This window comes from Fistularia commersonii, chromosome 28 (assembly GCF_037954325.1).
Source record: "Fistularia commersonii isolate RoL2024-O1a breed Wild chromosome 28, RoL_Fcom_v1.0, whole genome shotgun sequence".
Taxonomy (NCBI): Eukaryota; Metazoa; Chordata; class Actinopteri; order Syngnathiformes; family Fistulariidae; genus Fistularia; species Fistularia commersonii.
The window spans coordinates 7,355,916-7,370,315 of record NC_141311.1 but is presented as its reverse complement, the minus strand read 5'-3'; the positions used below and the strand labels follow the sequence as shown (position 1 = coordinate 7,370,315).

At 40.9% G+C, this 14,400-nt stretch overlaps 1 protein-coding gene across 1 annotated transcript; it reads right to left on the bottom strand.

Moving 5' to 3' along the window:
- Positions 1 to 557: 557 nt before the first annotated feature.
- On the bottom strand, positions 558 to 13,215 carry rab5c (RAB5C, member RAS oncogene family). Its single transcript, XM_086175450.1, has 6 exons — positions 13,124 to 13,215; positions 6,815 to 7,118; positions 3,722 to 3,873; positions 3,411 to 3,533; positions 3,195 to 3,288; positions 558 to 1,865 (listed from the first exon to the last, which is right to left on the bottom strand). The coding sequence occupies exons 2-6, from the start codon at positions 6,978 to 6,980 to the stop codon at positions 1,741 to 1,743; spliced, it is 660 nt and encodes a 219-aa protein (XP_086031576.1). The 5' UTR covers positions 6,981 to 7,118; positions 13,124 to 13,215; the 3' UTR covers positions 558 to 1,740.
- Positions 13,216 to 14,400: the final 1,185 nt, after the last annotated feature.

Here is a 14,400-nt window from a genome sequence, read left to right as displayed (position 1 = left end):
TTAAAAGAGGCACAACCAACAATGCATGACGAGATTATGCATCTTCAAGTATCAGAAGTACCATCGGCCTCCGGGCCCGCAGTATTTTGTGATTGCGGGAAAAAAGGAAAACCAGTTGGGTTCTATTGTGGTTGCTGTCTTTCTTCCTCATCCTCTAGGTTTGCAGGGAGAAAGCAGGCTTAATTACAGTACATTCCTGAGATGAGTTCCCTAGTACACCACACCGCTGGTAGAATACAAGGGAAAGGTTTAAATTGTCAGTTGATAAGACTAAATCATGGAAATGCAAAGGTGGTAAATTAAACAGTCATACAAAGTATAACTTCCCCTTGTTTATTGGTAAAAGTATTTTTTTTTATTCCTTTTTTGTATTTCCACGCAGGGCCCCACCCTACCCGCCATCCCTCACCTCACAGCAGTGGCTGATGTGTAGATTGTGCTAGTTGTTAATGCCAAAACAGAATGAAAACACTGTTGAAACCCCCCTTCCCATAGAAGAGTAAAAATAAGAGGCAGAAAAAGAGGGGAGAGGAAAGAAAACAGGATAACCTCTCAATTCACAAAGATGAGACAGAACCAGTGCATTTAATACCATAGATCTTCAGAAAAAAATTAAGACATTAAAGAACAAAAAAAAAAAAACAAACATCACAAAATAATTATTGTGGACAAGACGCGTAGATTGGGAAGTTATCGTTTTGACAAGTACTTATTATAAAGTTGAAAAGTCTGATATAAATACAGCAATATGCTTTCAATACACAGTTGCAATTTTGGTCAAGAAAACAAATTTTGCTTTACGCATTTGTCAATAATTGAAGATATTACATTTAATACTCAAATTACTTGATGCATGATGAAGTTAAAGTATTACTTTGCTGTGTGGGGTCTGAGAACAGATGACTGATTGTAAAATCTCAGGAGATCGAAGCTTTAAAAATCATAATGAACAGCCGCTGTCTGAGAAAAGGAAGTTGAAGCAATAAGAGTGATAAATGACGACAAGGTAATCTCTGAATCTACATAGATCTACCAAGAACAAACCCTCTGCCGGTTCCCGTTCTGGTGATATGACCCCTATCTCGCTCTCAATCTCTTCCAGGAAGCTTACCAGGTGTAAGACAGGGGGGGGAGGAGAGGTGTTTTGCCCACTAGACTTTAAAAGGGACGCGAGTCTGAAAAGGTACCGCGAGACCAAGACAGAAAGGTTTTTTTTTCTCAATTTGTTGTGCACAGGACAGCGGAGGGAGCACAAGAGAAAGGAAGGGGCCAGGGAGCCTGCTTATATTCCTTCTTGTTCCGTTGTTTTTTGTTTGTTTTTGTTTCTTTGTCTACACAAATACAAAAACAAAAGTGAGCATGATGGCCTTACTAAGTGCCATTGGTAATGACAGATTTTTTTTCCTTTTTTTAAGTTTTTCCTTATTCCATGAGTGGGATGTTTTTCCCCTAAGGTGACGTCAAGTGTCCATCATCAAAAGAGAGGTCAATGATTGGCAAGTCCTGGGGTTAAAACATGATTCTGTAATTGGGGCTGCTGGATCTGCGGTTGGAACCAGCACTGGGATCTGGCAGTTTACTGGCCAGTAGTCTCATTTGCCAAACAGTTAATTGGTGCTTTGTTGCTCTGGGAGTCTGACTATGGTTTTGCCTGACCAATGCGACATTGTTTGACAGCTGGCTAATATCTGGTCTGGTTGATCGAAGCTGTAAATTGGTTGGTGGTTCGGCCGACTCTGGTTAGTTCCCACCCCCGCAGCACTGGCTGCTTCTGCCCTGTGGTGCAGCTTCTTGCAGGTCCACTCTGCCTCCAGCCCGTCCAGCAGCACCAGCCCCCTGGGGGTCGTTCTTAGGAAGCTTCTTGGCTGTTTAGGATTAAGAGTATGGTAAATTAGTTTCTGCATCAAACATTTAACATCTACTTTACACAGCATTTATTAAACATTTTTCAAGAAAGTTGAAAAATGATCACAATGTCAAAAGTCTGTGGGATATTTGGGACGCAGCTCAAAATTTGAAAACCTAACTCACGGTAGGCTGAAACAATCTGAAACCAAAACCACATATTAAACTATGCCACCAGATTATAATGGCTATTAGGTGCTTAGCCACTTTTTGCCTTGATAGGACTTTGTGTTTTAAAATACTGTCTATTATTCACTCACAGTCACACATTGATCACCGCTGCACCTGCAACCGCACACCCTGTGTTTGTGAGTTACAAACACAATGTCACAGAGGTATTTTGCACATCAGTCCATTTACTCTACAACACAAGCTGCATCCTGACAATTTCAACTTACAGATATTTTACCCCTCACATTAGGATGCTGGTGGCCTCAATAATCTTAATAATTTCACAACTTTGATGTGTCAGCATCCTGTACAGATCCGTCTAGAATTCATAGAACCAGGATGCACTGTTTCCTGCTCCTCTACAAAGACAGCAGCTGTGGCTGTCCTAAGTTGGTAGGACAAACTAACGTCATCTAGCGTCAAACTTGACGTTAGAGGACGTCAACTAAATTGCATAATATGCCATTTGCTCATTGGGGGGGGGTGATAAATGTTGCAAGGTGACAAAAGGTAAAAGCATGACTGGAGTGGCTGAAGTCAGAAAACTGACTTTAGTAAAACTATATACAAAATAATAAATCCTTGCTCCATGCCTCCAGGAGGCACTGCTGCTTTGGTACCCGAATTGCTGAACAGGGTTGTTTGTATAATATTCCAGTTACTTGTCACTTAAAGGTATTGGTGACAGCACAAATTTCCCCTCTTTGCTTGTCCCTTAAAATTGGCCCGCTAAGGGGTTCTGGAAAGTAAACTTGTCGAACCTGACCATTTTTGGTTTCAGCAGGCTATTCATTCTAGAATTCTAGATTTGTTTTTCTTTTACATATTGGAGATAACAGTTGTCGATGAAAAAGCTTCAATACACTATTTTCCTTGAAGTTTCCTTGTAACTGACAACCATTGCGAGACACAGAGTCAGTGGAGGGAGATGACTTCTGATGCTCTGAAGTGAAGGCGACAAGATTATGTTAATACCACAGAATTATTGGTTTCCATTCTGAGCCTAAAACCATCAAGCATTGGATGTTTATTTTTTTGTTGTTGTTGATAACCGCAAATTAATGAAATCATTATTGCTACAGATAACACAACCTGGCCCGAGGCGGAAAAACACTCACCTATAGCCATAAAAATCTCATTGACATTCATAGCAGTCTTGGCTGAAGTCTCCATGAAGAGCAAACTGTTGTCATCTGCGTACGCTTGTGCTTCCTGTGGCAAAGAGCACAGATAAACAAGGGCAGTGAGAGAGTAGACTTGATTTGACTGTTGTTGAATGAATACATATTTTTTTTCTGCAAGAGTCTGCGCAAGGCGATCAAATCCATCCATACCTGGAAATCCACAGCTCTCTTATTGGCCAGGTCTGCTTTATTTCCGGCCAGAGCAATAACAATGTTTGGACTGGCTTGTCGCTGCAGCTCCTTCACCCAGTTCTTTGCACGTGTGAAAGTATCCTAAGAAAAATAGGAAATCTTACAATTTAAAAAAATCTAAACTACAGACCAGCGCTTTAAAAAAAATGCCATACAACTATAAGAGTTATAAGGACAAAGGTCCTCAGCTGTCTCCGGCATGAAGTAATCATCAACCTGAATTGGAGGACAAGGGTCAGAATCTGACTGCAGGAATCAAAACAACTTACTGTGTTGGTGATATCGTAGACTACAATCGCTGCCTGGGCTCCCCTGTAGTACATGGGTGCCAAGCTGTGATACCGTTCTTGTCCTGCAGTGTCCCATATCTCAAACTTGACTGTTGTGTCATCCAAACATACTGTTTGTGTGAGGAAGGCAGCTGGAGATTATAAATAAATAAAGAAATTAGTACATGTTGAGATCATCGACAGACAGCACGACAACAAACCACCCTGAGGAGAAATATTTTCGGATTAGCTTTAATTGAACTTTAGCGGGGAAACATTTTTGTGCAGTCAGGTTTGTTTGGTTCCAGGTCAGTAACAGAAGCAAAACAATCATAACAAAGAGATGCATTCACTCCTGCCAATGAGACATTGGTGCACATAATGACGTAACTACGCAGTTAAGGTTCATCAACAAATCAAAAGTTCCACAGAATGAAAACGTATTTTTAGCACAGATACAGTCTTGGTGTAGTCTTGCTAGCTATAGGTGGACTCCAGGTGGTCGTGGTGCTTGCGTGCACTCGGGCCTGGCAAGAAAACTACTCGTACACCTACTACCATGGATACAGACAAATGATATACTCGGGCAAAGGAAAAGGAGGCTGCAAGTTGGCAGTCTCAATCTCAGGGAAGGATGAGACCACTCTGGGTTGGCCAATTACGGAAACAAACACGCAGAAACACGATTTGCTTCATGTGGACACAAAAGAAACCCTTCCTTTGTTTGGGGCTATTTAGTGCTGTGCCTTTCTGGTTGTGCCTTTTCGCCATCATGTGACCTTGTCATCCATGTATTCCATTTTCTCTATAAACAAACTTTGCTTTCTATCTAAAGTGATTAAATCTCAGGAAGCGGAGTGCTCGTTCACACAACTAAGTGAATCACCTTCTTGTCCTGAGCTCGAGTCAACAAGTATGGTAAACTGCCCTATGCAACAAATATCAAAGATGGGACAATGTTAAGAGACATCAATGAATGAGAAAAGGAAAAAAAAACAGTGGTGAAGTTTTGTTTTTTCTTTTTTAAATAACATGGAGAGATAAAATCATTTCAACTTGCGTACTCAGCCAACAGTCACATGACAGAGGAAACCAGCTATTCATACTCTTCATACTACATTAAACCTTTGTAATCTTTGACCAGTAATGCAGCTGACCAAATGTTCAGCAAATATCTAAAAGAAAGTGCTGACTGGCCTTGAGTCATTAGTAAGTGGAAACAGTGAGCATCCTGTCTACACATCCCCTATCCAGGGCTCTCCAGTAAAAAAAAAAAAAAAAAAAAAAGAATTCCATAATCAAGTTATTCTTTGGTCAATAGGGACTTTACTGGAGGTAAACAATGTTTAAAACTCAAATCAGGACATTCTCTCACACCACTGTTGCTTAAAAGAGGGTGCGTTTCAACACTGCACCTGGTTGTGATGCAAAGATATGGTTTTGGTTTTTAGACTGACAAATTGTTGTGCAAAAAGGGTAAAAGGGTAAAAAGGAAAAACAACCAGTCGCTTGTATAGGTATTGAAAAGAAAAGCTGATTTATTGTAATATTGGAAAATGCTATAAGTGTTAGGCAAGGCAAGTGCAAGTTAGTGCAAGGCAAGAGAGGTAAATATTGGTGTTTTTGTAAAGCAGTTTTATAAATGCTTTAAAAGGGGTTCCTTATCATGTCATTGTATGTGCACGCGGATGCGTGTGCATGTGCGCACTCAGCAGGCCTGACTATCAGACGCAATTATGGGTTCAGTATTCAGGCCAAGGACACTTGATTCCTGCTGCATGGGGAGATCGAATTGTACTGCCCCTATTGTGAGTATGGCAACCTCTTATTGATAATAGCAAAAACATTTCTCTCTCTGACTGGCTGCTTTGATTGCAGCTGGAAAGCAGTTGTTTTTTCCTCCCATAAACGAAACCGCTGCTAAAATCACACCCACACAGACTGGAATATGTTTGACCAATCTGTGGCGATGTCTGACCCCCGTGTTTTTTAGAGCAATTACATCCCTAATGGGTCTAAATTATTTATCTGACTTGGATTACTGGTGAAAAAAAAAATAAGGGATGACACAGAGGTACTTCTGGGGCTCTGGAAAAAAAAAAAAAAAAAAAAAAAGATGATGATGGAGCGTATTGGTCCAAACCAGCCTCATGAGCTGAAATCATCATTTTGTAATAGCGTTGACTGGGACATTATACAGCAGGAGCTAAAATAATAAAGTCTAGACATAAGGCGGGAACTCCACAGCTCAACTTGCGAACTGGAGAGCCAGGTGATGAAGATCCAGCATGCTGAGTTGGTTGGGACAAATATGCAACACATCCATTGAAATACAAAATTGTTTTTTATTTTTTTCATAGTGAGTTTCTTTCCAGACTTTGTTTACGGTTTCTGTATGGCTCTTTCTGCTCGCTGGGCACTGTGGCTAACCATGCTAAGTGCTGTCACACCAAACTTCTCTGCAGGACTCAATTCAAAGCAAGGCCAAAAGCTGCCTTTGAAGGTCAGCTCTCCCCTGTCTCAGACTGACGACTGGTATTTCATAAGTGGCACCCCTGTGCGATTTTTGTCAAATTTCATCAAATTACAGTTTTAGTATCATGCAGGGCAATTTGTTGTTTTTGTGAAAGATACGTGTTTTTACATTTTAAAGGTGATTGTTTTTAAAGAACTGATTTGTGATGGTATTTCCTGTTGACAAAGTGTCATGCTAACAGAGACAGGTTCACCCCTCATGTTATAGCAGACGTGCTGAAATTAAAGTTCAAGATCACAAATGATTACATAAGAGAGTCCAGTAATTACTTTGGGTGCACTCTTTCAAATGATTAAAAAAAAGTGTAATTTTCATTTTGTTTTAAGAAAGATGAATAATTAAATAACAACCATTTAGAATATAAATCATTCATGGACTATCATCTTCTTTGAGTGGTACCCTGAGAGAGACGGCACAGAAACCAGCGACAGGTGAAGGATGGTTTGACCCCAGAGAGGTTGAGCCAAGTTGGATGCGGAGATGTACAGTATGTTTTTGAGGCTGTTAGTGCAAAGGTGCGAGCAGAAACTTTCAGAAAGAAACACACAGTCCCTCACCTCCGATGGTGCTTTCCTGGTACTCATGGAACTGGCCTTTGACGAAGCGCAAAACCAAGCTGGACTTCCCCACCGCGGACTCCCCAAGCAGCACTAACTTGAACTGGCAGATCTTGTTGCTTGCCGCAGTGCCGTTGGTCCTTGTTGGTCCACCTCGCCCTGCCATGGCGCAGCGTTCAAATTTGGGAGAAAGGAGGCGAACGAGTAGGTGTTGGCGAGGGTTTCGGCAGCTGAGCAAGGTGGAGGCTTGCTCAGGTAAGGCAGGCGGGCAAGCCAAAGGAAGAGGAGACCTCACCAGTGGGAACTGAAAAACAAGCATTTACGATACGTTAAATCTTGCACTCAAAAATGAATCCCTTCTGCTTTTCAGAGACTTTACATGTTATTTAGTTGATGTACTGCTATTACATCATACTAGGACCAGGCCTACTGACAGAGAATTAACTGTGAAATCATGTTGAATATAAAGGTCTGATGGAGGACAATTACCACAAGTGTTGCACTCAGACAGGCCATACCCTGACTATTACTTTATGATTTACTTAGTTCACCACTCCAGAATGTAACCCAGATTACAGATTAAATACATCCCATTGCACGGTGTTATGGAGCATTAATACTAATGATTACTTAGATTTTAGGTTGATACAATAAAACTTAAGTGTAAATTGGATAGAAATTACATTGATGACTACATTTTTGAGATCACACACACACACACGCACGCACGCACGCACGCACGCACGCACGCACGCACGCACGCACACACACACGCACACACACACGCACACACACACACACACACACACACACACACACACACACACACACACACACAAACACGGCAGTATTTTGCTTGTTGAGAAAACCAACAAACAACTGCTCATGTTGCTGAGGCTTGCTTTGAGTTTCTGAACCCTTGCTTAATCTTTCCTTCTTTTCAGTTGACTGATAGATGTGAGGCCGGCCAGCTTCTGCTTGGTAGAAGGACAGGAAACACAACTCAGCTCAAAGCAGGAAATGTAGATTGCAGAAGATGTTTTACTGCTGAGCGCGTTAAAATCTGGGATAGCCTTACACATTGTCAGGGAGACAGATCATTTTAGAGGAAGAAAAAGAAATTCTGAAAACTGAGCGGTGGGTTTGGAATCTCCTGAATCTGAAGGAAAACCTTCAGTAGAAAACCCAGACGAGACAGGTGATTGTTAACGATTTAGTTGTGCTTGACTTTTTCCTCAGCCAACTGCTGAGCCAGACTTAATCCTCAACATGTGACGGGAGATCATGGCGCTGTCCAGAATACTTTCAGTTCTGTCATATTCAGTTTGCCATTGTTTCTTCATTAATTAGAATGAATTTCAGCATTTTGCACAATAAGATCTATTATGACGATCACTGCTTTGTTCTCGATCCGCCTTTTTTCACAAAAAGAAATTAAAAGTTAGTAAAGCATCAGTATGTGGGAAATTTTCAATTCGGCCCAATTCAGTGGTCTGCCAGCACATAATAGTTCAGACAGTTGTGTGCACGGGGGAGGTCCTGAGTGCACACCAACTAACTGCATGTCTGCTTTCACTCCATCCATAAAACTCCTCTCTGGTCTTCTTCTAGGTCTCCTACCCAGCACTAACAACCTCAATATGCATCTATCAATGTAATCACTATCACTCCTCCTTTCACGTCCAAACAATCTCAGTCTGGCCTCTCTGAATTTATCTCAAAAACGTGCTGTCCCTCTGATATGATGTACTATATTTACAAAATCTGTACATAATTTACGATTAACTTCTGGCCAAGCAAGAGAGCGACTCAGATGTCTGGATAAGAGAATTGGGTGACCAAATGCTGAATTGCTATGCTAACCAGTTTTACCTTGTTTGCATTTGCATTTAAATGTTTCCTGTCATCACCAAATCATACAGACCAACTAGCATGAATGATCATTTAGAACATTCTTGTAAATTCAAATTCCAACTATTTTATTGTTGTTGCACAGAGTGCAAAGAAATTGGGAGATAAGCACAGCTCTCAGATCCTGTGTTGGCTCAAAAACAAGATTAAAAAGCCAAAACCAAACATAAGCTGCAACTACAAGTTAAAAATATAAGACAAAAGATGAGCCCTTTTTCTACTGATATTTTACAATAAAACTATTAAATGTGTGAATCTCCATACGGGCAGTCCAAAAACCAGCTGATATTGACATTTTGATATTTAAACAGAGGCTCCAATCCATACAGAATATCTCATGGTGGTTAAAAGGAGAGGGTTGAGAACTGCTCCTCAAGCAGCAAGTAGTGATGGACACTTTGATGGCATCCTGAATGGGATCCCAGGGCCTCCACAGGGACTTGGGTCAGGAAGAGGCAGTGGGACATGGGTCAGGGAAAGAGGGGAAAGGAAACACGGGCACAGGAGCAGACAGAGCCTGTGAAATATTCATAGTAGCCTTCTGTATGTGCTGCTGCCGGCATTATATCAAAGCTGATGGCTGGGATTGTCTTGCAAGGAAATTAGAATGTGATCAAAGCTGAACACATCTCCATGGGTTACTTTTTGATCAAATTCTAGGCAAAAAGCCCTAAAAATGAAAAATAGCATTTCAGTGAATGATTGCTGCTGATGAAATTAGCAATGAGACAATAAACTGCTGCTTTTTGCTTGCTGTGCTGCCACAGTATATACTCTTTAAAGTAAAAATATTAAACATTACCTGCTTTAATATATGGGAAAAAATGTCACTGGCTCACAATCCAAGTCAGAGTCCAATGGATGTAATTTTAGAGCATATTATTGTGACAAAAGCGTAAAATGTCATTAATGTCATAAGAGCATAATCTCTACATTCTGATGTATACCTTATTTCAAATTCATCATTTTGAAATTATTACATCCATTGATATGCCAGTCTCTTCTCTATCATGGGCTACCAACAGTTGGCAAAGGTGGGTTTATTTAGGAAAAAAAAGGGTTTACTTCTTCAGAACCAAAACTGTTGGCTGATGACACTGTACCCACCACAGCGACCAAACTTGTACAGCACTATCGCTATTCATCTTTATTATGGTATTGGTGTTACACAATGTCTTCCAGAGAACTTATTCATTCATCTGGTCATCCCTCTTATATCTAATATGCATAAAAACTGCACAATACATTGTTGCTGTTTTTTTAAACTTGAAAACATGTCCAAGGCATGACTTTGTCTTTGGAAATATTGTGTGGTAAACAGCAATAGTCTACTATAATCTTCCTGGGTAAAACTCACTGGGAAACAACCTAAAACAAGCAGCTGCATGCAATAAGGACTGTGCCAGCAAAAAAAAAAAACAAAAAAAAACAAGACACTCCAGAAACATGATGCTGCATGTGAACGTCAAACAGTGAAATTTCTGACACGATAGATAAAGCACGGTTTGTAGATTTTAAATTGCCTTTTTGGGCAAATGAAAGGCTTCAAGTTGAGCCCCTGTCTTCTATGTCCTCATCACCAGGTACAATTAAGAGTGTTAAGTAAAAGGTGAAAGCCCTCACTGAAATACACATTTTAGATGTGTATGACCTGGTGGTCTTGATGAGGGTCAGTGTCACTGCTGAAAAATCCTGAGTTGATTAGGTCATTGGAGATGCTACTCCACTCATCTGCAAGACCTACTCACCTCCAGCAGTGCTATTTGTTGGTCTATGATACAGTGCATATTTGTAAAGGAAACATTCTCTGAATATGTTGGATTTAAGATGAACAAATTAGGGGAAGCGAGTATTGTTGACAGCAACACAAAAGCAGCAAACCCATGAAATGAACTGGTCCTAAAAAATGTTTCAGGGTTCCAGCATGTAAGAATTTGGTGGGGAACCCTGGGAGCCTTATCACACAAGCTGAACACCGGTGTTTCACTTTCCACAGGGGACCTGTGTGACACAGTTCCTCTTTATTTTTCCTCTATATTTAGGAATCGTAAAAAGTCCCCCCCCCCCCGCCACACACACACAAGTGAATAATATTGGAGACAGTGACAGTTTGGATGGGAAATGGATGACAAAAGTCAGGAAAAGCTCACAGGAAACTCATCACTAGAAGTTAGCAAAGCTAATAGGAAATCACTGGCACTTCCTTTTCTCATGACTGCTACGTAAGAAGTTTAGAGAACCAATGAAGAATCACAACTTGGTTTCTACCCCATAACGGCTTGAGATAAATGTCATCTTTTAGAGTTCAACCTCATGAGTACCACAATCTGTGGGAAGGCTTTGGGATTAATTTTGTCTTATCAGGAAAAAATCGAAATGCACTGTAATAGTTAAATGTAGTTGTAACTATAAAACGATGTCCTTCTTCAACCATACAAACTGTCAGAGACATAACATCAGAAAATTCTCAGTTCCTCAATAAAGCTGTTTCCTACTATTTTGGGCGAAAATTAATGACAAAAAAATAAAATGCAAAAAAAAAAAAGGATTACACCGATTGACCGCTGATTGTCATTAAAATATATAAACACTTCAAGGAATCAGAATTCTATAATAATGGTTACTTTTTACAATACTTCAGACAATAATCTACAAAGTGGAAAGAGCTGGTACAATGCCCATATTAGAAAATTGTAATCATTCTTGATAAACCAAGACAGATGTCTGATACACAGAGGGCGGAGGATAAATTCCTTGCTTTTCTGTCAGCGCTTTCCGAGATGTGTCACCAATTTAGGGGGACAACGTCCACGAACCATAAAAATGACGACGAGTCAGAGAAGTAACAATAAATCCTTTCCCCTCTCTGAAAGTCTCGGCTCTTTTCTCCCTTACGATGCCATAAACAGGAACCAGGAAAAAAAAAAGAACCAGAATTGTTGCCTGCTATCAGTAAACTACTAGGGCTGCTCACATGGGGATGTAGTAACTACAGCAGGTTATTGAGAGGAATGCTAACCAAATAAATTCTACAAACAGTAATGACACCAACATGTTACTCAGCATGATGTAACTGAGTACACACTTGCTGAACTGTGAGCAAATGTAAAACGCATTTGCTGAGAGGGGCAGGTTGATAATGCTACAAATACTGTTTTTAAAAGCTACGGTGACTTTTCTTTCTCCATGTTTGAATACCGTACTTGGTTGCAAAACTATTTGAAATCACAGAGCACTGTTGTGGCAGAAAGTTGGAAAGATTTCTCTGAAAATAAACATTGTAGATAGAACATGAGAAGGGTATGACTGGATCTATTCACACACTAAATATTCTAAGTGTTTATGAAAGCTGAATTTATGTGGCCAGTCTTGTGGTTCTTTTGTATTTCAGACTTAATAGATATATTTAAATCTTAAATAATAGTGTTCAGTAAATTGATCAGACAATGATGAGTGGCTTATTTCATTCAATCCAAACGAAATATTTTCCATGCACACCTATTTTAATGACCATTTATTCGGCAAATACACAATATTCCCCGTACGATCTCTATACTTGACGCTAATATTGCAGCAGCAGGCTAAAACTTATTTTCGCTTTGTAAAGGAAACATTTGACTCATGTCAAATTGTTCACTAGCTTGAACCCGAATCGGAAACCTGGAGCAAAATAATAGGATTCGCCTTATGCTTGTGTAAAGTTATGCTTAAATAATAAAAACGCACCTTAAACGTAAGTGCTGGTGCGTCATCAATGTAGAAAGCGCTATTATTAACTTTGCCACGATACATTTGCTTATATCTGTGCTAACGTTACGCAGTTTGCTACCTAACTAGCTGCTAACTTAGCTATCAACAGCTACTGACCTTATCGGCTGCTTGGCGTTAGCACTAGCATGCTAGGGGACACTGTCGCAAAAAAAAAACTTCTGCTAAGCTGTGCAAAGGGAAAAGTTGAATAATGTTTGCGTTAGCTAGGCTCGGGGACAGGTTTACGTTTACATCTGACTGTCGATAGCGCAATTAGCAAAACAACTTTTCGTTTTCCAACCCTGTGTCGTCAGCTGATTCACATTTTGAAAAACGCCAAGAGTTACCGACTTCATGTGCTGTCTGCAGCCGGAGGAGAAAATTATCGCCACACGCTGATGGTCAAATACCCCAGTCGGATTTTTTCATTTATCAGACGTTTCATTTGCTCCGGTCCGCCTCGTAGTTCGAAGCGCCTCGATCCAGCCTGATGGACATTTCGGCTGAGCCCCGAACTTGCTTGACAATTGAACAAAACGTGATCCAACAGTCATTATCATCCCAGGCAATAGGAAAAAAACATCAACGTGGGGTCAGCGCTGTTCCATCCCGTCATCACCAATCACTTTAAGTGTTTTTTTTACTTACAATACTTTTTCTCCTTTCGCTGGTCTCATCGGCGGCGACTGTCTTCTTCTTGGGCTCCGGCCTTTCCTTCCGGTTAGCGACTTTTCCGGGAACCTCCCACTTTTTGTCACTGCGTGTCTGACCAATGAGAGCGGCCCTTCTGCCGCTCGTTCACAACGACCTCCCACCAGCGAGCTGCCCAACACTAGCAATTCTGGAGGAGGTCATTATCGCTGCCCATTATCCACCAAATCAGCCCAAGAAGTGATGGTTTGGCGCAGCTCCGAAAAAAGAGCCGGCTCTTTCTGCCCTTTGTATCCTCATATTTACCTTAACTTTGCACAAATTAATGGTTTGGATGCATCCAGTGTTTCTATGACAAGCCTTTTAATGGACTATTTTTGTGCTTTTTTTCAGTTACAAACCGTTCTTACTTTTGCTATGTATTTTAATCATTTTTTATTGTATAAGTTAACAAAAAAGGGAAACAAAGTAGTTCGCGCTTCCGTCTAACAGCACAAAGGACCCTGGAAACCTTTCTGTGTGGAGTTTGCATGTTCTCCTCGTGTCTGTGTGTGTCTCCGGGTTCTCTGGTTTCTTTCCATAGTCTTAAACATGCAGCAGGTTAATTTGAAAAGATTGGGAAAAATCGCCCCTAATGTGTGAGTGAATAGTTGTCTGTCTGTATATTTGGCCCTGGGATTGACTGACAACCTATCCAGCATGAACCCTGCCTCTCGCCCGATGACAGCTGGGACAGAGTTCAGACACGACCCTGAGTGCAGGATAAGTGGCAGACGATGGACAGACGGATGGATGGAAAACAAATCTACAGAACGGACCCAGAACAAAACTTAAGCAAACAGTATTGATGTTGTCAGTACAGATTGGCATTCAGAAAAATCAGATGCCTCAGCTTGGATGGGCTGATCAGATTTCATCTCTCTGTGAGTATCTGCCCAGTTTTTGAGAAGATTCTCTCAGAAGGAACAGATGATGCCATAATACACAGTCTCCCCTCCATTACCTTCACCAGGCATAGAAAGACTGAGGCCTTGGTCCGCCACCATCTCAGTGGGTCCCCTACTCTTTGGATGAGGGGCTTCTCCTCTAACTGCACTATGGAGTGGACAGTTCCCCTTTGTCTATGCTGGTTTGTGGTGGAACCTGCTCTTAAAGTTATTTTCATTTTGAAGTGGAGGCACTGTGTCGCTCTCAATATCCTATAAACTGCAGCCAGATGCCGTTGCTTGTGGTTATACTACACGACACACTCACACACTCTCCTCACCTCTGTC

Excerpts from the sequence above, each read along its gene's own strand:
- rab5c (XM_086175450.1), bottom strand. The coding sequence starts at position 6,980 with ATGGCAGGGCGAGGTGGACCAACAAGGACCAACGGCACTGCGGCAAGC. Across the intron at positions 3,874-6,814 it reads CCAGGAAAGCACCATCGGAG|CTGCCTTCCTCACACAAACA; the intron begins GTGAGGGACTGT and ends TATAATCTCCAG. Across the intron at positions 3,289-3,410 it reads AGAGAGCTGTGGATTTCCAG|GAAGCACAAGCGTACGCAGA; the intron begins GTATGGATGGAT and ends TCTTTGCCACAG.